Raw genomic sequence first — 27,043 nt, 5'->3', positions numbered from 1 at the left:
AGTCTCTAATCAGTTTCCAGCGATTGTAAGATCCTGAAATAATGGCAAGGCACTTTGGCCAGATGTACTTTACATTTAACCACCAGTAAAAACTTAATAATGCCATACAATACAACCAATAGTTCTCAAGACATAATAATGAATTTGCTAAGTAAAAGACATAGCATCTATTTGTAACAATTATTCTACTTGAAAAACTGCTCTGGAAAGAAATCCTTTCATCTTGCAAAAAAGCATAAAAATGTTTATCTCCTAGATAGTCTAAAAATAAATGATACAAAGATTCCCAATTCCAGATATCATAAAACCTTAATAGCTGTTCTGTCTTTTTGAGACCAAACACACTCCATTCCACCCTGAAATTGTTCAAAAGATTTTTGGCACTCAGAAAAATAAGCACAACATAGTCATTCTACCATTCAAATGCTAATTATCTTCAAGAACTTCACTTGCCTCGAATCTTCCCAGAGGAGATGAGAGATATTAAAACTAACTGCCAGAATGGGTGAGGCAAAGGCACAACGCATAGTGTTCATCTAAGGTTAAACATTTGTTGTGAGCTACAGGCAGGGAAGGAACTCATTGCTTAGAGACAGTGGATTTCTGAGACTGGAGAAAACAAAGTCATTCCCAGGAGAGGGAACACGGGGAAATGCAAAGACAGCCAAATATACTCAAGGAAAAAGAACTGAGAAGGCCCCTGAAGAGGAAAGGATGCTCTCAAAACCAATGCATGGGAGTGTAAATACGAAAACATGCTCATTGACTGGAGACCCTTTAAGATCACGTCCAAAGAATTCAAAAATCAAAAGAAATCCCCAAATGCTAAAAAACAACAACAACCAAAACCCAGTTATAAAGACAGAGCACCATCCTGATGGAGACAAAAGGCACATCTCTAAACCGTCTGCTTGTGCCATATTCTTTTGCTCTGCTCTACCCGAGTTATTGGTTAGGTGGAAGCAGGACAGGAAGGGAAAGAGGCATACCTGATGGCCCTGCAGACATGCTGTCAAAAAGCTGCTACCCTCCATCCTTTCCTTGTTTGTTCCAGTCCACATGCCCCTGCCTGGGGCCTGAACTGGGAGGTGGGGCTTCAACCAGGCAGAGGAAGTAGGAGTGGGGGGTGTATGAGGTGCAGCTTGAGGCTCAAAGCAAAGAAAAAGAGCAAATGGAGGTGGCGGGTTCAGAGTGCGGAAGGGGACCAGGAAAATATTGCAAACGGAAGAATGGTAAAGGACCAGGTTAAGGGGAAGAGGGCGCGGGGAGGTAACTGACCCCCCTGCAGCCACTGGACATAATAATGTCAGGGGCAGAGCTTACGAGTTTTGGAGTATATCAGCAAAAGTCTGAGCATGCATCCCTGGGTGAACATTCTGTAGGGTGCTTGCAACCACCGATAGGCTTGCAAAATAAACACCCCCCAATACCTGGCCCTATACCAACCAATCAATGGCATTTATTGAGTGCTTACTGTGTGCAGAGCACTACTGTACTAAGCCCTTGGGAGAGAACAGCACAACAGAGTCGGGAGAAATGTTCCCTGCCCAAAGAGAGCGTAGAGTCTAGAAGAAAAATCAAAAGCTAGTTTAAAAAAAAATCTAGGCAAAGAGAGGTCCCTATCTTTTGGTACATGTATTCTATTTGAAAGAGGACATTACATTAACCCAGCAAGCACAAAGGATGGCATTTCATCTGAGTGGATTGGAACAAGGGAAGTATACTGAGATACTGAAACTTTGTTGGAAAGGAGAAAACAAGAGTAGGAAAGGAGTAGGGGAAGATGAAAGACTTGTCAAGGTTTTATATATTACAAGCCAGTGCACATTTTAAAGGACTGTCTGTTTTTAAGCTCCTTCGTAGCATGTGATGCTACACTGAAGTGACATACCACAGACTAAATGCAATAAAAATCTTAGAATTATCAAATTCCAAAAAATGCATATTTTGAATAAGATGAGCAGTTAAAAATAGTATCAACCAAGAAGCTTATACAACCTGTAGGCAGAGAAAATAAATTCTATTTGGGATCCTAATTCGATAAACTAAAATGCCTCACAGTAATTAATATTTCCCCCATGTTCATATATTTTATGAAAATGACATTTGAATGATTTCCACACAGATTTCATTGTTTTCTACCTCATAAAGAGTGTTGTACGTGGTGACAGTCACAGTATTTGTGTGCAGCATCAGCCTCTCTCCGAGAAGGGTGAAGAGACTGTGGGTGTGCATAATTTCAACTTTTCTCCTAGGGAAAAGAAAAAATTCAGAATAGAACATTTGACTCTGATCTTTGAAGAATGAGACTGGGGAGCATTTTTGGTGGTCTGGCAACTACACATTCTGGCAAGGTGAAGTCAAGAGCAATAATCCCCCATTAAGCCCTACTAACCAGCAAAACCTAATTCTACAGCTCTCCGTTGGTGAAGCCAGAGTCAGTTGAACAAGTGTTTATTAAACCCCTAAGGACGTTTAGAACTGTGCTACACAAATGAGGTACATTTTAAGAATGGACACAGTCCCTGTTCTTACAGAGCTTATAAACTTTTAGGAGTGACAAGGCAAATAAATAATATGTGCAAATATCCAGTTCTTATCAAGATCCTCAAAGCCCTTCCCCATTCAGATCCACCAAACCACACTCTTCAGCTTCAGAGCCCTCCCCAAAAGCAACCTCCAAAGGGTACCCGTTTTTCTGACCCTGTTACTATACCTGTCGCTCTCAGTATATGTACGAATTACACTTCTTGGACAAATTTATTTAATGACATATTTACACACTTAATCTTTTACCTCTTAGATGCTCGCGATATGCATTTGCTTGTCTATCCCATCGGTTTACTTGGTTCTTGAGCACAGGGACCATGTAGTTTTCTTTTCATTGTAAGGTCAAAGGTGACTAGTACAGTGCTCTCCAAACGTTAGACCCTCAATATACAAATGCTGATGACGGTGCTTGTGAATGCTTTACGGGGCTCACAGGGATTGAAGACTAGAACCCACAATTGGATGTCCACACACCACTGGGGTCGCCTGTACTACACGGAGCCCTTCACTGCCCAAACCAGCTTGTCTGCCCTATCTACCTGCTAATCCTCAATGGGTTCTCTCTCTTCCTCCCAAGCTCTTGTCTTCCATTCATTCATTCAATCAATCCTATTTATTGAGCACTTACTGTGTACAGAGCACTGTATGAAGTGCTTGGGAGAGGTCAAAACTACAATAAACACATTCCCTGGCAACAACGAGCTTACAGTCTGGAGGGGGGAACTTACAGTCATTCCATATTGCGTAATTCACTGTGAACAAAAGGTATACTTACTTGTGACCCAAATGTTTGAGAAAGTATCCCAGCACTTTCAGAGCCTGGACCCAAATACTTTCACTTTTGGAAGCCAACAATTTATAAATCACCCTTAAAATAAAGTAAAATACATGTTAACTTCAATTGCTTATTAATCAACAAGTGCAATAGCTTCTTGCATCAGAGTAGCCGGGAAAAATACATAAAAGCGCATCTCATATGGGTTTCAATAACTCGTTAAAAAAAGTCCAATTTTTCCAAAGCCTAAAACTTCCTAAGTGCAAGCTTCACACTTTCAAAAGTCAAGTAACTTTTCCAACAAGAGGACCGTTTCTTGCATTGCTGCAAGTAACGCTCACTGATTATTTTTCAGCAGGCACGAATGCTTCACTAAACCGTAAAAAAAGCAGACGAGGATAATGGCAATACTTGCTCTCTCTCATTTTTGGAGCACATGCTCCATTAGTGGTAGGGACTACTCTCATCTGATTTTCTTTTACCTTTCCTAGAACTTTGCCCAGGGCTTTTGAACAGAATGAGCACTAAATACAGTGCATAATTATCATCAGACCCACTTCCACTGACTCTGGAAAATATGGAGTTTCAAAAGTCATCAGGGCTGCACCTATTTCAGCTACATAGCAACTTGGTGTAGTTGCAGTATAATGGAGCAGGGAATGCGGTTTGGGAAGGATCCCTGGCTTTTGAGAATTCATTTGGGACAAAGAAGAGGCAGAAGAATGGCCTAACTTTCTTAATTTTTTTTTTCAATTTAATCAGTTGGAGTATGATAGTTTACTGCATTGAAATTTCCAAATATGAACTTCAGAAAAAAATAAGTACACCCATATGAGAGATCATTATATACATATAGGTATGTATGTATGTATATATACATATATATATGATTTGCTTTCATAACCACAAAATAAATTTGGCCAGACCCTGCTTTTTCTTTTCTAGGACTTGCAAAATATATGTGCACTAATTTTTCATCTTTAAATGTCTAAAATTCCTGCATCTCAAATCTCTTAAAATTCAGCGATATGAAAAGATAACACTAGGCACGCATGGTTGCCAATCAAACTACATACAACTAGTACATAAAATAACTGCTCCATTTCTTCCCCTAGTCAACCCCCATCTCTATGTATTTTTTTCCATGGATTCTTTTTTAGTCTGTCTTCTAATCTTCCAACTAAGCTTCCCTTTTCCCCAATCCATTTTTGAAGTGTCTCTACTTGGAAGACCTACCTATCTTCACCTGGTTCTTTCCTGCTTTTTCTATTGCATCTCTACAGTACAGCCATCTAATTCAGCCTTATTTTACACAGTCACCCCATGTTCAGCAAAAACAAGATTCAAGTAACCAATATTGCGGCCTCACCGAATACCATTTCGCTGATCAAATGCAGGTATCATTGATGCTGGATGTTCTGACATTAGCGCCACCAGTAACTGCAATACGTCATGAATATTTTCATCCTGGGAAGCAAGCATCAACATTTTGTAAGCTAACCCTGAGTCAAGTATTTGAACATTAAAACAATTTAGAATCAATTAAAGTAGAGCCTACCTCATGCATTGTTAGTAAATAATTTAATATACTCTGAAGTTCATCTTCCTTGACCCCTCGATCCTAATGAAAAAAATTGGTATTTCATTAGTTAGAAGCCATGTACACAAGAAACTATTAATCATTTCTATTTAAAGAGAAACCAATTACAACTAGAAATTATAACTTTGGTTTAATTATAAGTCATTTCTAGATAAATGAGCTGATGCGTCACAGGCTTAACCCAATAATGAAAAAAATGATTTAAGTAAAATTTTAATTAAATAAATCAATGACTAGAAGCGTATTCTTAACTGTAAGCTATTTATTATAAAAATGCAATCACCAAAGTCAATTGGCTTTAGGATATTATTAGCTGCACCCAAATTAGACACTTCTCATTTTCAAGCTATCCCAAAATAAAGTACTATAAGTTAATTGTACAATAAAGCACTTTCCTGTCAACAAAATCTAGATGTTCAATTCTTTCATATCTTAGAGATAACATCCCATCAACTTTAATGTCTTCACTCAATAAGAGTTCTAAAAGCCTTATCTTTCTATTAGCATCACAAACATAATTGCTATTTCTCTTAGAAATTACTAATAGCAGTTAATTTTCTACAAAAGTGTTAACATTGTAAAAATGTATTTTACCTTTAATATAAGCTGTTTCAGAAAGAGCAGCATAAACGCTCGAAGTGATATGATTTCTTTCTGTAATGGCCGAGGTCCATCTAGAAAAAAGAACCGCCACTGCAATTTATTTTTGGATCATCTTTAGGCAACTAATTTGGGAGCATAGTAATTATCAAGATGTTACTGCTCATATCAAAACTGATACTGCACAAAAACAATAGACATTTCAACTTATGATTAATGTTCAGGTGCTCGCAATCTCAAATTATCAAATGGAAAAGGATTCATGAAATATGCTAGAAATAAAAAATGGTGATAAATTACAGAATCATCAATTATTTCTTAGGAGTCAGAATGTGCTAGAATTATAAGTGAATGCAGTTTACACCAATACGCTGTAGTCCTATTAAGAGGTTACATACTAAGAACCTACTCGATTTGATCATCTTCAGATATTTAAATGATGGTTTGCAATCTTTATCTATAAACCAGCTACTTTTTAAAGCATGAGGCTAAAAAAACTCAAATAGAAATACAAAAGGCAAAATATGCTAATGACATTTATGATGCTTCTTTGATAAGCGCTGGAGTAGATCCAAGATTCATTTAACATATAGTTTGCTGAAAATCTGTTAATCTAAGCCAAAGGTATAAAACCATTAAAGGGCCCTAATTCTGAGGCCCTTTATTTAAACTGGAATTTATTTTAGGAGAAATGGGACTGTTATAAAAACCCTCATCACCATTGGGAATAGTGTACTGAACACCCTTAGCATTCCTAACACTGTACTATAGTGAGGAATTACATTCAAAAGTATTCCAATAAGCTCCTTAGGGTGGAGAGTGTGAACATTCCCCAGTGCTTAGAACAGAGCTCTGCAAACACTAAGCACTCAACAAAAACTAGTGATTGATATGGGTAGCTTGTCACTCAAAATCTGAATGCTTGCATTTTGAGTAATGTAAGGTCTTTTCTAATGTTCAGCATGCATGGACTCACACATTAGTTAAGCACTTGCTCATCTATATATATAAATGTATATATATACACACATATATATGTTTATATATATATATATATATATATATATATATATATATATATATATATATATCCATTTTCCTTTGTTTTCTATTTGCAAACTCTCTTGGGTCTGTCGCCCTACAAGACTAAGTTCACTGAGGAAAGGTCTGATATAATCCAGCTACTTTATTCACTCAAGTACTTAGTAAAGCACTTGGATCCGAGAGGTGCTCAATAAACAATAAGTGTTTATTGAGCACTACTGAGTGGCTATAACTTTTGAAGACTATTTGAGAACCTATCTGGATTTTTAAAAATTCTTCTCATTTGGCCAAACAGCATGTATTTAGAGCAATTGATGCATTTTTCCTCTCCTTTGATATCATACGCAATAAAATGTTCAATAACAAGTTTCAACTGGGCTGCTGAGAATCCTGATTGACAGCGCTTCGCCCACTTACAATATGTCTCGGAAGCTAGAATCGCCACACACTGTAAAAAAAAAAAAGTTCTGGTTCTAGAGTTCATCTCTAAGAACATCTATCCTAAAGGAAGAAATCTATATATCCTCATTACATCTAGAGATTAATAATAGTTCACACAAATATGCTTGGACTTCAACCAGTGATTGCTAGCAGCCAGGGAGTTTATTTTAGTTATGACTTCTTTTGTATTTTCAGATAAATTACTTTGCCCTTTTGGTTCCAAACTTCCACTTTTGAAAGAGAAGATTCTTATTTATGAAATGTCTTCCGATACTAAAGTACTCGGGAATGGAAAATACTGCAGGATAAAATGAGTATGGTTTTACCACAAGAGAGCTAAACTACCGCTTCTGCGGCATGGCCTAGTGGATAGAGCATGGTCTTGGAAGTCTGAAGGTCATGGGTTCTAATTCCGGCTCTGCCATTTGTCTGTTGGGTGACCTTGGGCAAGTCACTTTACTTCTCTGTGCCTCGGTTCCCTCATTTGTAAAATGGGGATTAAGACCGTGAGCCCTATGTGGGACGGGGACTGCGTCCAACTTATGTCCAACCTGATTATATTGTATCTACCCCGGCGCTTAGAACAGTGGCTGGCACAAAGTAAGCGCTTAAATACCATAATTATTATTATCATTATTAAATGGGAAGATTTAGGTAGCAATAAACTGGTGCGAAAGGGTATGGACATCATTGTTGATCCACTTGGCAAAATATTTACTCAAATCATGCTGGAAAATCATTGCATTCTGCCCACTGAAGAGAATATTCTCAGCCAAACTGATGAATTAATGCCTAAGATGGTCCATTGGTTCACCCGTTTTTGTGCACGTCTCCTGATCTGGTTGTGATTAATGTGAGTCTTGCCTGACTATTAAAATGGAAAGAAGGTAGCAGGAAGACAGATGGCTTTGCTCTGAAAAACAAAGAAAAGTGTACCCACTGTGCTCCTCCACACACCAATTTTCACCGTTCTGATGAGGCCCCAAAAACGTAGTTTTCATTTAGTCTGGGGCAAGCAGCCAGGGGACGCGCACATCATTCACGGCCTTACCCACTGAAACCTAAAAATCCAAACCTAGCCCCGTACACTAATACGGTAAGCAGTATACCGACTTGGCTAAAATGTGTGCTCCTTACTCGTGCTTGCTTTCTCTGCACCGAAGCAGCCTAAGCATTTGCCCTAATCCCACAATCAGCTACACGGGCTCACTGTCTTTCCGATAGCGCTTTTTTAAATTTTTAACCTTGCTTTCTTGAGTTAAAGTTTACTGTGTGAAAACAGCCTATTATTATTATTATTACTGCACACGTGGCAACTGTGTATGTGGGCCGGAGATACCGGATGAGGAGGAGGATTGGTGCTGATGGGGAAAGAAGGTGGGAAAGCCCGATGCCCAGCAGCCTCCTGTCTTCCGCAGGGGTGCTGGAGTCGGGAGAGGTACACGGGGCACATTAGTTGGGAATAAAAATAGGTCACGGGGAGCAAACATCATTATCTTTAAGTCACCAACCACGACAGTGCCTGTCCCTGACCAGGTCTCCCATACTAGCGAGTGCTAAAAGGCAGCCATGGAAACTCTTGATGTAAAGGGATTCCTTGAGGCTCCTTTAGACATTATGGGAAGTATTCTTCATCTTAATGCATGACTTACATGCTAAGCTCAAACCCCACCTGAATGCCCACCCACCTCACTCTCTAGATACATTTAAAGGATGAAAAGTCACTATGGGGACCCTGGACTCGAGTTTGGTGGAATATCATTTAAGGGGCAACGGTCCCAATAACAAGCCCAAGGCTTCATGTTCCTTTCAGCCAGGAGGAGATGCAGAACTCATTCAAGGCTCCCGGGTCAAGAGTAGGGAAAGTGTTTGGTGGAGTATAATTCATTTGTATCAGGAAGTGGATCAGTGCTGAAATCAAGATCACCCAAGTCAGTATTATTTGCTATTGGTTGGTTTGAGTCTATAATTTTAGAAAATGAAAAAGAAAAATCATTTGGGGCTAAACTCCACAATCTGGCTGAGAAACATTTGGTTTATGAAAATTCAGGCATAAGAACTATTTCTTATACTTCAGAAAAATTAAAGCTAGGAGAAAAACAAATTATGTGACATCCGCTATTTTCATTGAACAAATTACAAAAGAGTCTGAACCTTAATGAATGGTGCAAAACTTAATTGGCAGAATATAAACCCCCAAAAGCGCTTCCAAATTAAACATCAAAAAATACCATTCTTAAAGCTTACACAAAGTGTTAATAGACTCTTCAATACAAAACTAACTTTATCCAACAAAACCTAATTCTCAAAGTTCTTTTTCAAAAGTGTGTGTGTTACATCTGTCTGTTACATCTAGTAGCATAGCAATAATGGCATTTATTAAGTGCTTACTATGTTCAGAGCACTGTACTATGTGCTGGGAAAAAATGAATACACAGGTGGGAATTAGACATGGTCCCTGACCCTGGAGGAGGGAGAGCGACAAGAGGGCTCTCATCTAAGAACTACATATTTTCTTTCTTCTGTAAGAAAGGTTGGTGAAATAGAGCTACAACTAAATAAGTGAAACCCTATTTAAGAGGATAACGCAAGACAGAGACTATGGGGTGAGGGAGAAAAAGTTAACAAAGCTTCCGGAGCCTCTTAGGAAATTAGACTTGTGCTAATGGGTTAAGTGGAGAGTCAGAATTAACTGAGCAAATAACTTCAACTTCCTGCCCACCAATATCTTTCTGAGGATAAAAGAATGAACCTGATATTCTTATTGACAAGTTTACCAGGGGCCAGGTTTTCAAATGTTCATTCTGCAGTTGCAACTGGTAAGAATGCACCTATTTTTAAAATAATATTCCCACAGCCACCTGATCCGTATGGAAGTTTCAGAGCATAGTTTCTGGCTCTGCCATTTGCTGGATAATTTGGAGGTTTTCAAAAAGGTTGAGAAACAAGACCTTTGAAGAAAGATAAAAGGACCCGGGATGGAAACCGTCCTGTGTATGAGAAGGCCTAGAAAATAGGGCATTTTCAGAAGCGAGATTCGAAGGGAGTCCACACACTTCTATGGCTGCCATGCTACAATCGGAAATACTAGTAGTACACAGCTTCCCACAGACAAAGGACCGCAATTCCAGCGGGGGCGGACCAAGAAATCCAGGACCATCAAAGAAGCCAAAGCGGGGCTTCTGTGCTACATCTGAGGAGACAAGACCGGCTATATATTGCTCCAGCTCTCCAAAATAGCTGCTGGGGTTAGGGTTGGAATTCGACAGAGTGAAGAATGAGATGTGGGTTTGGATTAGAGCTACCATACATTTTTGGACGGTCCGGGTCTTTGTACCACCCAATGATGGTACTTGGGATCATTTGAGGTGTTTTCCCAAATTGTCATCGGTCCTAACAGTGCATCTTCATGTTCTGGAGTCAGGATAAACAAGCCAGTGCAATAAAGGGAAGGGTAGTACAAATCATTAAAAGCGGCCGGTAGTGACAGGAGTCAGACTGACTGGGGAAGCCTGTCCCTGTTTATTCATTATATTTCCCCCACTCTTATCTTCTAAGAACCTCAGGCACTGTCCTTGGGTTCAAAGGTGATGCTGCTTAAGGCTAACTAGCTATTTATGGTTTAGCGGACAGAAAACGGGCCTGGGGTTCAAAAAAAAAGACCTGGGTCCTAATCCCAGCTCCGCCACATGTTTACTGTGTGACCTCAGGCAAGCACTTCCCTGGGCCTCAGTTACATCACCTATAAAATGGGGATTAAAAGTGTGAGCTCCACGTGGGACAGGGACTGTGTTCGACCTCATTAACTTCTATCCACTCCAGTGCTTAGAACCGTGCTTGGCACATAGTAAGCGCTTAACAAGTACTATTATTACTTATTTACCTTTTACAACAAAAGGTTGAGTAGAAGGGATAACTGCCAGATGGTAAAGGCTGGTGTCTTGTTAAACCCTACAACTAGTTAAAGCTAAGCACCTTTAACTGTGGCAAGCTTTCCAGCAAATCAGGTAAAAATGAATATTCATACAGCAATTCTCTTTCAGCAAAGACAAAATCTCAAACGATTTTTAGAGCTTTTTCAAACTCTCCATGCTTTAGAATTAATTTTCTAGGACAACAGCAATTAAATGACTCCTTTTAGAGGTCTTCCTTCAACTGCCCACCCACGTCAAACTGCTCCTGACTCTCTGTAAGTTTTCACTGCTAGAAATTCAGGTGCGGGGAGAAATGTGCACAACATACTAAAACATTTAAGTTTCACTATACTGTACCTACCTAATCCTTTGGGAGTAATGCCACTGCTATCCGCTGGGTTAACCACCCAATAGTAATATTTCAGTGTATGCATTAGCTGTAATACTGTTCCTACTCTTCTTATGGTGGTGTAGATAGTGGCGGTACCAATAAATTCAGCAGACAAATAGGTATACAGAGAAAGTTGAACCTAAGAAAATACAAGTATTAGTATATTTCATGATGATTTACTGTGCTTCATAATACAGTATCAATGTATTTATGCAATCTTAAATTTAGACTTGCAAAAAAAATGCAGTGCAATGAAAAGAACTGGCATTTTACTTGCAATTCAGTACATTTAGCATTTTTATAAATGTTCAAGTCAGGAACGAAGGTCCTTGCAGGCAGGTGTCAGGTCTTCAAACTCTACTAGATTGTTCTCTCCTAAGAGTACTGTACTCCCAAGAGAGTGCAACACAATACTCTGCACTCAGCAAGCACTCAAATACCACTGATTTTACATGAGAGGTGTCAAATCAAGCTCACGGGCTAGATCCAATTGGCCCATCTAGCTCACAGACTTTGATTTTAAAACCTCTGAACATTTTTTTTTAAGCCTCAGCAACAGCATTTATGCACTCTTGAAGCCAGGAGGAAAGGACACGATGCTCCAAACTGTGGGGAAGAATAGGCAAAAGGAGAGGGATGAGGAGCAAAAGAGTAGGCACAAGAGAAGGAGGGTCCCTAATCTGACTTCTCATGTTTACTGGGATTTTCAGCCAGGCAGGCTTCAGTGGACTTGGTGTCAATCCATGTGAGTGTTTTAAAATGGAAGGAAAGAGGGGAAGTGTGTGCGTGGGATAGGGAGGGACAGAGCGAGAGAGTGAAAGCCAATGTGCAAGTGTGTATTAGTTCTCCTTAACAGCTTCCCTACTATTAAGCCTCCAGTTCTACTTTGATGTTTTCCTGCATCCCTGAACCTAACAAAACTGGACGTGGTGAATCTATGGCTACGCTCTGGGTCTACAGAGAGCTTGGGGGGGCGGGGGGGGATGACTACGAAAACACAAAAATGCTGCTGCTCTTTTAGCTTCTGTGATAACACTGCTGAATTTCAATGCAGGTATTGCTTGCAGAGCTCTCTCGTTGTCAGCAATTTAAAATGGCTTAAACACTTCCCCTCCCCTCCTTTTGACCCCTACTTGAATAGAAGGATATCACCACCATTTCAATTAAACATAGACGATGGCAGACATATTTAGCATAGGTACTGCATTTTCTAATCATTACAGGAAGTGCCTTTTTGCTGGATTGGAAAACACTTTGAAAACTAAATATTGTATTTTCATATATACATATAAAAATCAAAATCAACATCAACATCTTTTATCACTGGCACATATTTATCCTACTTATATAACTATATGTAGTTTTGAATCACTTTTAAAATATACTGATATGTGAAGTGATGTTTTGGATCTTGGGAATGCATTTGACATTATTTCCTATGGAAAACTACACTCCAGCCTCCATTTCACTCTGCTGCCCAAATCATTTTTCTAAAAAAAAAAAAAAAAGAAAGCAGTCTGTGTTTTCCCACTCCTCAAGAACCTCCAGGGTTGCCCATCCACCTCCACAACCAACAGCAACTCCTTATCATTGGCTCTAAAGCATTCAGATCTTCTTGTCCTCTCCTATCTTACCTCACCTATTTTCTACCACAACCCAGAAGGTTCATTTTGCTCCTCTACCAACCTACTCACCGTACATCAAGCTCATCTATCTCACCGCCCGCCCCACACTCTCCCTACCTTCAAAGCCTTATAAAAATCACATCTCCGCCAAAAGGCCTTCGCCGATTGGGCCCTTATTTTCCCTACTCCCTCTCCCTTCTTCACCTGTGCACTCGGCTTTGTATCTTTTAAGCACCTGACATTCACCCCACCTTTAGCTCTGAAGAACTTATGTACAAATCCATAATTTATTGTAATATCTGTCTCCCCCTCTGTACCGGAAGCTCCTTGTGGGCTGGGAACATGTCTATCAAACCTGTTATATTGTACTCCTCCAAGCACTCAGTACAACCCTCTGCAGAGAGCAAGTGCCCAAAAAATATGATCAATTCATTCAGTGCTCTTTCTTTTAAACTATCTTTTCATGGAACCAATTAAGGGAGCTAACTGTGGTGAGGCAGTATGTTTGAAGATAAATGAGAAGGGCTTGGTCAGTATGGGTAAGGATGCCTGCCGTTCTATCCTTACATTCTATTTTAGTCACAGCTGTACAAATTTTTTTTCAGCTGCTGGTCCAGTCACATCACTCCATTCTCAAAAAACCTGTAACTATTCCCTATTGTCTCTTTACACAGAACAAGCGTTCTATTGTTTCAAGGGATGTCTCCATAAGCTGTCTCCAATGCACGCTTTCTTCCAGCTTACCACTTCTATTCCCCGCAAACAAATCTAACCTCTGGAAATCAACTCCAGCTACAAGCCAAACCCACACAAATCAAGTCATCCCCTACTCTACCTTGCCTAGCTGAGGTCCTCCCACCCTTCAATCAATCAAACAAGTACGCAATCAGTTGTATTTTTGAGTCCTTTGGGGTGCAGAGCACTGAATTAACAACTTGGAAGAGTACAATGTAACGGAGACCGATGTTAGAGTAAGTTACGGGTATGGACGAAACTATGTGCAAACTTTACTATGTGCAAAGCACTGCCATGGGGCTGAGCGTGGGTGAATTACTAGATTACTGCATCAGCCTCCTAGCGGACCTCCCAGCCTCCTGTCTTTCCCCCTTCCAGTCCATATTTCCCTCTGTTGCCCAGATCATTTTTCCACAAAAACGTTCTGGACACGTCACCCCACTCCTCAAAACACTCCAGTGGCTGTCCATCCACCTCTATATCAAACAAAAACTCCTCTCCACTGGCTTTAAAGAGCTCCATCACCTTCCACACTTCTACCTCACTTTACATCTCTCCTTTTACAACCCAGCCCACACGCTTCACTCCTCTAGTGCTAACCTTCTTACTGTGCCTGGAACTCACCTGTCTTGCTGCCGACCCCTAGGCCACGTCCTGCCTCTGGCCTGGAACGCCCTCCCCCTTCTAATCTGACAGACAACCACTCTCCCCAGCTTCAGAGACTTATTGATAGCACATCTCCTCCAAGAGGCCTTCCCAAACTAAGCCCCGGTTTTCCTCATCTCCCACTCCCTTCTAGGTTGCCCTGACTTGCTGCTCCCGTTGCTCTTCCCCCCTCTTAGCACCAAAGCACTCAAGTACATGCTTTGGGGGTGGGGAGGTGAGGGGGGAGCAAAGTGACAGATAAAATTTCAGATATGTAATTTACATATCTGTATTTTTATCCATTTCTATTGACGTCTGTCTCCCCTACTCTAGACTGTGAGCTCGCCGTGGGCAGGAAATGTCACTGTTTATTTGTGTATTGTACTTTCCCAAGTACTCAGTACAGTGCTCTGCACACAGTAAGTGCTCAATAAATATAGCATGGCTTAGTGGAAAGAGCACGGGCTTGAGAGTCCCACCTCTGCTTCTTATAAGCTGTCTGACTCTGGGCAAGCTACTTAACTTCTCTGTGCCTCAGTTACCTCACCTGTAAAGTGGGGATCAAGAGTGTGAGCCCCACATGAGGCAAACTCATTTCCTTGTATCAACCCCAGTGCTTACAGCACTGCCTGGCACATAGTAAGCACTTAAATACCATTACTATTATTATTATTGAATACAAATGAGTGAACGAATGAAGGGTACAAATCTAAGTGCAAGGGCAACACAGAGGAGAAAGGGAGTAGGGGAAATTAGGGTTTAGCTGATGAAGGTCTCTTGGAGGAGATATGATTTTACTAAGGCTTTGAAGGTACGGAGAGTGATGGTCTGTCAGATATGAAGGGGGAGTGGGTTCCGGGCCAGAGACCTAAGGTGGGCAAGTGGGTCATCAGAGAGATAGAAGAGACTGAGTTGGGTTGGCGAGTAGACTGGTGTCAGAGGAGCAAAGTGAACATGCTGGGATGAAGCCGGAAATCAGTGACTGAAGGTAGGATGGGGCAAGGTGAGTGAGTGATTTAAGCCAATGGTAAAACACTTCTGTTTGAAGCGGAGATAGGCGGGCTTTCCATGAGATGGACTGATGGATGAGCACAGATGCAGAGGTGGATGGGCAATCAGAGCCATCCGACACGACATTACCTGTTCATTCTCCCTATAACCTGATTATTCTCTCTTAACTACTCAACTTAGCACTCAACAATCACCTTGTCTCTAATAATAATCTCGAACTTACTGATTTCTCCTCCCGCTCAGGCACAGATACATTTCCGTAATTGATGGTTCACACTCTCATCAGGCTTGTGGCCCCCACTAGCCTGTAAACTTTTTTGAGGGCATAGGGTCTCTTATTCTAACTCTGTAAATATCCTAAGAGCTTGGTACAAGTGCTTCACACTTTGCAGACATGATGAGAGGTAGATAAGAAAAGGGAGCAAATGGAGAGGGGAAAAGTAGAGGCAAAAGAATGGGAGAGATGTCAGAAAGAGAAGAGAGAGAAAATTCCTGAGTGCACATCTTAACTCAGTGTGCCTTCTTCATCTTGTGCTTCTACTATTCCTCGATCAATGGAATTTATTGGCCACTTACTGTGTGCAAGCAATGTCACTTAGAAGATTCCCGATCACAAAGAGCTTACAGACTGTTTTATTTTAGAATGCCATGGGGGGTGCAAACAAATTTGTCCTTTGTTCTCCTGAATGTACAAGCAGATGGCCCTATGCATTCTTCCCTCTCTGACAATGGTGACACTCCCAGCTGTATTTTTTTCCTGCTGCAGGAATCACCAGAGAAGAGCACTGTCAAACCAGAGAAGGAAATCTAGGGATTCTGAAGAAGAGTGCTTAATTCTATCCTCTCAATCTATCTCTAACCCACTCCAAGCCTTACCCAATCAGTCCCACTTCCCTCTTTCAATCAATTGTATTTATTGAGTCTTACTGTGTGCAGGACACAGTACTAAGCACAGGGGAGAGCACAACTCAATATAAAGACATGTTCCCTGCCCACAATGACCTTAAAGTCCTCCCCATGTTGATTTGAGACGCTTTCTATGATAAGAAATTTCCCCTGTGAGGGCATGAATTTCACACCCCAGTTACACATCATTATTTCTTAATGTGTCAAATGCTGTACTATTTACGGTTTTTAAAGAAAATACTTTACAATGAGGTTGCCATTAATAAATTGATTTCATTTTATGAAAATGTAAATACCTATATTCCAACATTTATGAGCTGCAAATATTATAAATTTAATAGCTAGATTATAAAAATTTTATATTAAAATATATCAATTCACCAACTCCATTCACTAGATTTCTCCATTAGACTTTTCCATGGTGGGATTCAGGAGTTTAATGTTCATTAGCATAAAAGTCCTTTTTAAAGCATATCAAATGCTTGTGCCTACACAGAACATTTAGTCTATATATCAGTGGTATTTATTGAGCATTTACTATGTGCAGAGCAGTTCTAACCACTTGAGAGTACAACAATTCACAGAAATGTTCCCTATCCAGCCAATGGCAACTATCGATTTCAATTTTCATTTCCTGAACTTTTCTCTTTTCTGACCCCTCACAACACACTCTGTCTTGAATATCACAGAGCAGAAATGCATAACAGAAGAGGATAATGAAAATCATTTCATTTTTGCCTGAGCCAGCTAACCAATGAGTGGGAAAATAATAAATGATTTTCCTAAAATTAAAGTTAGGAAAAAGTATTACCAGGAAAGTGACTATACCTCATTTAGAAACTGAATTCAACCTAAATAGGAAGGTTTAGTAGTATTTTCATTTGACTGTTTTAATAGACAGCGCCTACTACGATTCACAAAACAATCTTTCACTTACCTTTGCAGGCGTGTGTATCCAGATAGCAGGGTTGAATAGAATGTGATCGCAAAGCTGTTTCAATAAAGGTGCCCCATGAGATAAACCATCTAGATATTTTGCAAAGGACAAAAACTGTTCCAAGACAGCTCTGGTTATATGAACTCTAGATGACTGAAGAGGAAAAAACAGAGATTACAACTAATCATTCAGGATTGAGCATTTCTCCTTTTTTCTGAATAAAAAGATGGCAAATAAATGTACTAGAATATTGATAAAGCACATTCAGATTCACTCTACTAAGTATTAATGTGGGAAAACTATAAAGAGGCATGTTTTATTTTCAGAACCACTAGGTAGGCACGCGCGCACACACACACCGTCTGTGGAAGAATGCAAGCGAACAAGCACTTCAACCAAGAATGACATTCATTCAGTCATATTTACTGAGCGCTTACTCTGTGCAAAGCACTATATTAGCACTTGGTATAATTCCAATTCTTTTTGAAATGAAATCTGCTACGAATAGCTTATTACTCCCAAATACGCTGTCCCAGATTTTATGTCTGCAGTTTTCATGATCATATGTAACTATGCCTGTATATGTATGCATAGGTCATGCACTGACTCCTCCCTGGCCCATGGCCATGTGAACAGTAAGATTTCTTTAGCATCAGCATTTTCCAAGACCACAGCTTTATATGGTCTTGGCTGTGGTTTGTTGGCTGTGGCAATTAGTATGCCTAGAGAAAGTCACATTAAACTTCCTATAAATATATTAATTTCTCCCAGCCAGAAAATAGAGTATTACAGCACAACTGTGGATGGAAACAAGGAGAAAAGAATGAATAAAAAAAATGACGAGAGAGCCATCAGGATAACATGTTTTTTTGCATAAAGGGGATACTCTTCAACATGCTATTATCCTAATTTGAATTACACCATACTTAATCTAAAAGCTCTAAGAGAAACAGTGATTAATATGTATAGGGCAAGCTGGAAATACTGAATCACCACCATTAGCTTCACTATTGGAGTAATTTTATACCAAAAATTTTGGTGGGTCTCTTTCCTGCTTTATTATTAATCTAACAAACTCAGGTAACCAAAATCACATAAAAAAAAGAAGAAAAAATATTACTTCATTAACAAGCTTTTTGGGAAGACATACTGGAAAAAACTAGGGCAGCTGCCCTGAAGAAATCATGCTGCATGTACTAGAGGAATATTAGATGACCAAAAATTTGTCTGTTAAAGTGCATTTATGATCCTTTTACTGAAAGTACCTAAATCCTAAAATGAGATTTAACCCAAAATATAATATCATATTCTCAATGCCTATATCAACTGAGGGAACTTTTCCCCGACATCCATCTTTTCAAGATTACTCAATAAACATTAACCACTTACCTTCTCAAGAAGGTAGCCAATGACTAAAAAGCCTTTTCCTCCCAGCATCTGCTCCTGCATGGCCACTGAACTCTTAAGTAGTTCAACCAGAAAAGCCAAAAGAGTAGCACTGTGTGTAAAGTACAAATAGTTTTAATTAGAGAACCATTAGGTTTGGATTGTAAGAACAAAACTCCATTTTCATGATCACTTTTGTAAGAAAAGAAAAATGATACAAAATGCCTTGAAATCAAAACTACAACTTCCTTCTTGTGACCTTTTCTGGCACTTTTTCTTACATTTATAAACCAATGGAAAGTGAAAAAAAATTCCCCAAATTGCAAATTAATCCTATTACAGGTTTGATTCCTGGTTATTTTGATGTTTCACTCTTTTCATTAGAAGTATTAGGTATCTTTACAGCATTTGTGTATGTGTGGTATTAAATTGGAGGATGATGGGAAGAAGACAAAGACAGGAAAGAACAAGAGTGCAAGGGCAGGAGAGAAAGAAATAAAGATAAAGGGAGCGAGAGGGAGTAAGCTAAAGGGGAAAAAAGTTTATGGACATTGAAAATGATTAGAATTCAAATGAAAGTAGACACACGCAGATTTATGAAAATACATCTGACCGGCCAAGCCATTCCAGAGCATCAGTAGACAATTTAATGGAGCACGGTTTTCAATGAGTGTTGACATGCACGTACAACAACTGAAAGTGAACATACATTAAATCTTTGCCTTATGCTGTCAACATATGATCAATGGAGTAACAAATCATATTAAATATTCCTCTACATTGAGAGAATCTCTAACAATGCTTCAAAATAAATGCTACCATTAAATACTACCATCCAATTGACTCTTCGTCGTAAAACAGGTCAACAGGTTAAATCCAGCAGGCTTGTTTTTGTTATCATTTCTAAATTAAGTTAATTTAAAACTGTTTTTTCATTATAATAAATCTTTTCAAGCACTTTCTTTTCCTTTTTATGTAAAACATTTCATATTTTAAATGCAGGCATTTCATACATTTCATCTACACTTCTTTGGTAATATGATTTCTGATGCTCACTCAAAACAATAATCATAACCAGGATTAAGATCCAATTTATCATTAATAGTGGTAAAGATATACAAGATGACAGAGGGAAGAAACAGAAAAATAGTTTCCTGAAGGGGAAAAAAAACACTTAAAGAATTTAAAATGTTAAAAAGTAAAAATTCTAACTGACCCTTTTGCTTCAAATAGAAAAAGGAAACTTTAGTACTGAGCATTTTGCAATTCAACAAAAGGCTTTCATTTTGTCCAGAAGGCAAAGCAATTCTAGGTTTTCTAACAGAACACAACTACCGAAAAATCACTAAGATATGAAATACTGCTGTGCCAAAAAACAAAAAAACCCAAAAACGTAGCTAATAAGGCATCTCTTTCTCACATGAGTTGCCCAAGATCGGCATGGTCTCTTCACAAATATTTACTTTGGAAAGGCTACTGCATATGATTCGTCTGCTTGGTAGACTAAAAAAATTCAGAAACAAAGATAGAGTGTAAATCACATGCTTCCCTGCATTGTGTATGCAACTCTTGCCTAGGTCTCAGCTGGAGTGTGATGAGTATGAATAGTAACTGAAAATAGAAAGACAAGAAAAGCCTGACTGTGGCCCATAAGCTTATCCCTTAATTGGGCACTCTGGAAAGATCACTCTCCCTACTCAGAACCTCTTGAAAACTGCAATAACATGGATTTATTTATTATCTTTATTTCATACAGGCTTCCTTCTCATCCAAACAGCCAACAAATAGCTGGGTTCTCCCATTTTGGTAGGGGAGGTTTTTTGGTTTTGTTTTGCAGGGAGGTGGACACGCATTTGAATTCATCTTTTCAAGAGCACACGGGTATAAAGTAAAAATACCTAAAAACCACCCCTGTATTTTTGGATTGAAAACTTTTTTTTTAATCATAGAACACTAACTCCACGAGTGTATACACCCTTCAAAGTTGGGAAAGATCATGTTTATTAAATATAACTCCCAAATACTAATGAGTACCATCACCAAGATAAAGCCAATGGTTTTATGCGCTCGACCCCCAAGCGAGACTTTTCTATGCTATCTATGAAGAGTTCAAGCTAGTTGACTTCAGCAATGGAAAAGACAAATTTATTTGCTAACAGAAACATCTTTAAAAATTTATAGCTAAACAAGTTGAACATTAGGATAACTACACCTTCAAAAAGAACCCTTTAAATTATCTATAGTTGACATGGTGGAAGTTATATTGATTAGATGGCCAGCTTCCAAGAAGTATATTTTCAAACAGAATTTAACTTACCAGTAACTAAATTGCATCGGTTTGCTGCAGGGCTCACATTAAACTTGCAAAATTCTGTGCACTGCCATACAAAATTTCTCTCCATTCTTGCCTATTTCCAACTCCCCTAGATACAAAGGCAAATATAAAGGATACTTCAGCCCATTCCTATATCTCCTAGATACCAACTCCTGTCTAGAACACATCAGTTCATCTGCAGAGCAACTAATGTTCAGGATACATTCAGTAGCAAGTATCCATGTCAAACAGAACTGATAAAATATAGCCTTCTACTGAAAAGAATAGCAGGATTGGAAAACTCTTTTTCAGGGCTGCTTTTAGTGGATAAAAACTTGCATCGATTTATAGCCCACACCATTCTATTGCCAAACTTTTCCATGGATAATACTACATTGCTGCAATTCTTAAGGAAATATTTGAATGAGTCCTACTTCAGGAATTCTTAACCTTGGCTTTTTCTCAAGGTAAAGTTAAGAAGCTATCACTAAATATCTTAAAGTGAAAAAATAATTGATGAATGCTTAACAACTTAGCTTGCATATCAGTATTCATCTCAAGACTTATAGGTATAATTGGGAAGTGAGCACGACAACACTCTAGTCCTTATCTATTACCTCCGTTACAATTCCTTCAACTATATAAAGGCAAACCACTCTCATACTTTATGTCCTACAACTTCAGGACAGTTAGTAATATTTATTAACACAACTGTACGCTACATTCTGATTTTCAAGCACAGATAAAATTCCTTTCTACATTTCACCATTGCACTGAAATCATCCTTCTCAGATTTTTTTTTCCAGTATAACGCCAGTTAAAGGATTAGTATATCTTTAGTGATTTATGGTTACCAAATGGATTTTGGATACCTGAAAGTTTTTTGTTGGATTCTTTGTGTGTTTTTTTTTTTTAACTCCAGATGCAAAACATCACAAAAAAATTTAATCCCTAGAAACTGAAACTTTTAGATGACCAACAAAGAACACACCAGCTGGGTTATTAGTAACTCAAAGACGTTCCTGAAGATCAATTACTGCATCTATTTACTCGCTTAACACAGTGAATGGCAGGGCTCCACAACACTTGGGTACTTAATAAATATTTGAGTGAAAAATGAAATAGGCCAAATAACAATAAAGCTTCTCTCGAATCTCACTAAACCGTCTTTTTTAAAAGGTCGCTAAAGACACACACATTTTGCAGGGCAGACTGGTGGAGACGCAGATTGGTCACTAGCTTTTCAAAGACCGTGATAGGCAATTTCAAAATGAAGTTCCTCTCCACAAATGCAAAAGAATCGCTTTTAAGTCTTGTCAGTCGTTGGCGCTACAGAGAAGGTCAAATCAGAAGGACGGTCCTTTCGTTATATACGCCTTCCTCCCTCAGCCTCCGCTCATTGGTGGCAGTTATCACTGGCAGGCACTCCCGCACTAGAATGATTAAGATCCCATCAGTGAGAAAACCGTCGTGCCTGCTCGTTTCCTTCTACCCTTCCTATCCTGACCTGGCAGATGTATAAAAATGTCAAGTCAGAGTCTTGACAGATTCGCCTTCCTTCTCTTTTCATCTTGTTCTTCCCCTTTGACCTTGTCCTGTTCATCTTTTCGCCTAGCGTATAAATCTACACGTAGAATAACTCAGTCTCAAGGTACTCTCAGTTAAGAGGTGCATGGCGGTTTAAAGATTTACTTACAAATTGCATTGCTTTGGGTTTTTTCCTTACGAACCACACGGGCTATCAAAATATTCAAAATTCCCACAGCACTCTTGAATAGTTAAATAAGAGGTTTGGCCGTTTAGACTGAAGGAAGGCACATTGTTGACTTCAGAATTAGCAAGTGGAATTCCAGGTTATCTTAGGTCACTGTCATTCTGGAGTCACTGCTGCCCTGCCAAGCTATCAGTCACTGCCCTGTTTGGTGACAAGCAGTAAGGTAGAGGTGGGGCAGGCGACCACCCCAGTAGCCATGCCAATCGTCACCACATCGGATGCAGCTCACACTGTCCCTCTCTTCTGCCTCCCATTTTCCTGAGGTCAACATAAAGACACTAGCGGCTGATATCCTAGGCATTCATCTGCCTCCGTTTTTATTTTCTTTGTACAGTTTCTCCCCTCGCCTTTTTTCTTCCTCCGATGTGCTTTTCTTTTAAACCCCATCTCTCTTTGCAAATTCGGACAGGAATAGGGAATAAAATATTCTTAAAATGTGCTAAATTGTGATTTTTTATTTGATGAGACAACTAAATCTGTGAATTGCCTCGCATTATTTTAGATGACTTACTCTCTTCTTCCATTAGATATGGCCGCCTTCTGCAGACAGGAAACATAAATGAATATGTGGTTTGTTTTAGTGTTCCCTGTAAAACTAAGAATTTGTGGGCAGGGAACATATCAGTCAACTCTACTGTAGTGCACTCTCCCAAGTGCTTAATACAGGGCTCTGCACAGAGAAAGCATTCAACAAATACCTTGATGATAATGATGCACTCACAAAGCAAGAACTATGAAAAATCCAAGGCTGGCATATTAGTCCCTGATTACAGTAATAGTAATTATGGTACTTGTTAAGCACTATCTGCCAAGCACTTTTCTAAGAGCTGGGCTACATACAATTTAATAAGGTTAGACACAGTCCCTGTCCCACATAGGGGTCACATTCTTAATCCCCATTTTTACAGATGAGGTAACTGAGGCGTAGAGAAGAAGTGAAGTGACTTGTCCAAGTTCACACGGCAGACAAGTGGCAGAGTTGGGATTAGAACCCACGACCTCTGACTCCCAAGCCCACGCTCTTGTGCCCTGACCACGCTGCCAGAACACTCTTCAATGCTGGGTCTTCTGGGCTCTCAAAGTTTTTGCAACTACTTTTGGGGTCAACATTGATTCTAGGACATCACAGTCCTCTCCTAGAGAGCCCCCCGGCATTCTAGGATGCAATAGTCGAAAGGCCCCATCAAAGGTTGGAATATGGCAGAGGGAGGGTTGGAGGAGAGAAGGCTAAGGTGGGGAGGTGAGGTATCTGTCGGGGAGGGAGAAGAGAAAACTGGAATGGAGTTGGTGGTAGATGGAGGAAAAGTAGCCAGGGAAGATATAAAGGGGAGCTGGTAGGAAAGCTAGGAAAATCAGTGAGAGACCTAATAATAATAATGGTATTTGTTAAGTACTTACTATGTGCGAAGCACTGTTCTAAGCACTGAGGGTGAAAGAAGGTGATCCGGTGAGCCAATGGGGCTCACAGTCTGAGTCCCAATTTTACAGAGGCGGTAACTGAGGACCAGAGAAGTTACGTTACTTGCCCAAAGTCACACAGCTGACAAGTGGTGGAGCCGGGATTCAAACCCATGCCCTCTGACTCCCAGGCCCGGGCTCTTTCCACTGAGCCACCCTGCTTCTAGCCTGGCTTCTCATAGCAAGGCCTCTAACCCCTACCTCTCCTCTCCCAACCCTCCCACATTTCTCTGTCTTCCCTGAGGCTCCCTGTGCCAGAAATCACCCCGGACAATTTGTCGCACCTCAAATGGAACAACACAACCTACTAGCCTGCATCTGGATTGTCCTTCACTTCATTTAATAGTATTTATTGAGCGCTTACTATGTGCAGAGCACCGTACTAAGCGCTTGGAATGTACAAGTCAGCAACAGATAGAGACAGTCCCTGCCCTTTGACGGGCTTACAGTCTAATCTTCACAAAACCAAGATCTCCATCGATCATTTAGAGTTGCATTCTGTCACAGAATTCTACTTCCTAAGGAAGCACACTGTCCAGAGATTCACGGGTACCCAAAGTAGTAGGAAACAATCTAAGAGGCCAACATGTCCTTTGGGAGGCAGCCTGTTGGGACCACACTATCAAGTGCCTATCCATACAGCAATCTTGTGACAACATTTTTTATGCCTGCAAGACACAGATTTTCCTCGGTGCTCCATCCAACATTGGTTTCAACTGAATACCAGGGCAAAACAGGACTGCAAACCAGGTATTAGAGCATAAACAGTCCTCCAGCATTGAAGCATTGTTTAGCCACCATAACCTCACTAGGTATGAGACGAATGGATGACAAAACGTTAACCAAGCAGTTTATCTATGTGAACCAAAATGAAATAACTCTAAGGAAAGAGAACAGAAGTGACCTTTTATGGACACACTGAAGCCAAAGTAGAGAAAATAGGGCACGGCTGCGGGCAGGCCCAACTTCAGTAGCAGATGGGCCAACATGGCAGGCCTACTTTAGGGCAAAAGTTGAGAAGAGAAGGAATCAGAGAAGTCAAGTAGAAAATAACGCCAGACACAAAAGATGAAAAATGTAACCATGAGGAGCAATCTTGGTTGAGGAAAGAATCTTGAATGGAAAATGACAGTGATTTGAGGAAGTGTCTTATTAGATATTCAAGGGATGACTTTCAATTCCGTAATTATCTAGACTACTATTCTACCATATTTTTGATGTGCTGAATCACACTCATTTAAAGAAAAGTTCAGGTCTGAAGGTTGCTTCTCTGAATTGCATAGGTATTAACATTAAATGAGCTGGGCTAATCTTTGGCAATTTTAACAGCAAAAATATATCAGTCCTGCAAAAGAAAACGTGAATTAATAAAAATCAGTCTAGCCTCGCTAATTTAATGAGAATTGTATGGATGGAATGCCCAGACAATCCTCTCAGTGTTTGGGGATCATTACATACTACTGAATGGGCTATCTTAAATGCAGTGCCACTGGAATATGCAAACAACGATCCAGAAGATAGGAAAACTGCCTATGAGACCCGCAGAGAATAAAAAGATCATACCACAAAATGCTGTTCCAGAAAAAAGAAAGAGTGGAATCACTCTTGAGGGTAAAATAAGGCTAGAGGGATTCATAAATACAGTTTTATAATAGGATCACTTTATGCATTTACACACATTTTACATACATACGTGTAATCGCAGAAGTACAAGTGTGGATTAACCAAGTGATACACGACTAAGATACCTTGCAAACTGATTTGAAACAATTAACTACCTTGCAATGCTCTGCTTGCATTTCTGCATTTATAAATGTCATAAGGATGATGCATCCAACAGCAGCATCAAAATGGTTGAAAAATATATTAGTACTCTGAGTGGAAGGGTGATATTTTTAAATTTTATCTAAATTCTCTATTGCTCAGAGCCATACTTTTTCAAGCTTCAGGCTAATATCTTCCTGGGCCCTTAGAATGTAATCTCCTTGCAGGCAAGAAATATGCCATGGACTTCGGTTATATTTTCACAAGCATTTAGCCCTCAAGCTCATTCAAAGTGAGAGCTCCGTAAGCGAGATTACTACAAATACAGCCCAGGACTGGGGACGAAGAGTCAGATCAAGGCAATGCTGACTATTTCTTTCACATTGACAATGGTATTTTAAACATCAAAGATGTTTCTGCTTGTTATTTCCTCCTTTGAAAACTGGTCATTTTTGTTTGCAGTTTTAGTAGTGCACCTTAAGTCTGCCCACATCCATTCCCTCTATTTTTCCATACTAATCCCACTAACTGCAATTTTACCACTTCCCCTAGACTTTATACTAGGTTTGCTTTCTCTTTTCCAATCACCAATCCCCTCTCCAATATATGGAGTTTTTCCAGAGACGAAAAGTAGTGACTTTTTTTAAACAGTACTTTTTTAATGCTTACTATGCGCCAGGAACCTTACTAAGCGCTGGGGTAGATACAGGTAATCAGGTTGGAAACAGTCCCTGTCCCACTGAGCTCAGTCTTCATCTCCATTTTACAGATGAGGGAACTGAGAAACAGAGAAGTGACTTGTCCAAGGTCACACAGCATACAAGTGGTAGAGCCAGGATTACAAGCCAAGTCGTTCTGACTCCCAGGCCCATGCTTTATCCTCTGGGCCACACTGCTTACACTGCTTCTCAGTCCAACGCTATGAACAGACACTGGTCCATACCATCCAGTCCTGCTTTTTGTCCCCCTATTGCTCACCAGTGACAACCTTGCCCTACACCCATCATCTATGTCTAGGAGCTGAGGGAAGACTATCTCCTTACTGTAACTAATCCCCCTCTATTTCTGAACTAAACTGGCTAGTTCGGCCCCATCACCCCTTCTCTCTTGATCTCACGCTGACTTCAGGTAGGAAGAAGATCTACAGATGGTAGTAGCAATTGAATGGTCAAA

The 27,043-nt window shown here is 39.8% G+C and overlaps 1 protein-coding gene across 8 annotated transcripts in view; it reads right to left on the bottom strand.

Moving 5' to 3' along the window:
• Positions 1 to 27,043, bottom strand: part of NBEA (neurobeachin) — a 395,298-nt gene that overhangs the window by 295,739 nt on the left and 72,516 nt on the right. For all 8 annotated transcript variants that reach the window (XM_029048269.2, XM_039914901.1, XM_039914903.1 and 5 more), the window contains exons 11-18: positions 18,564 to 18,672; positions 17,175 to 17,327; positions 11,286 to 11,454; positions 5,520 to 5,599; positions 4,884 to 4,946; positions 4,695 to 4,792; positions 3,326 to 3,418; positions 2,143 to 2,251 (exon numbers count right to left, since the gene is read on the bottom strand). In XM_029048269.2, the coding sequence (XP_028904102.1) occupies positions 2,143 to 2,251; positions 3,326 to 3,418; positions 4,695 to 4,792; positions 4,884 to 4,946; positions 5,520 to 5,599; positions 11,286 to 11,454; positions 17,175 to 17,327; positions 18,564 to 18,672 (874 nt within the window). The remainder of the gene's footprint in view (positions 1 to 2,142; positions 2,252 to 3,325; positions 3,419 to 4,694; positions 4,793 to 4,883; positions 4,947 to 5,519; positions 5,600 to 11,285; positions 11,455 to 17,174; positions 17,328 to 18,563; positions 18,673 to 27,043) is intronic.

The sequence above is a fragment of the Ornithorhynchus anatinus genome, chromosome 20, assembly GCF_004115215.2.
Source record: "Ornithorhynchus anatinus isolate Pmale09 chromosome 20, mOrnAna1.pri.v4, whole genome shotgun sequence".
NCBI classification, from domain to species: Eukaryota; Metazoa; Chordata; class Mammalia; order Monotremata; family Ornithorhynchidae; genus Ornithorhynchus; species Ornithorhynchus anatinus.
This window is presented reverse-complemented; position numbering and strand designations above follow the sequence as displayed.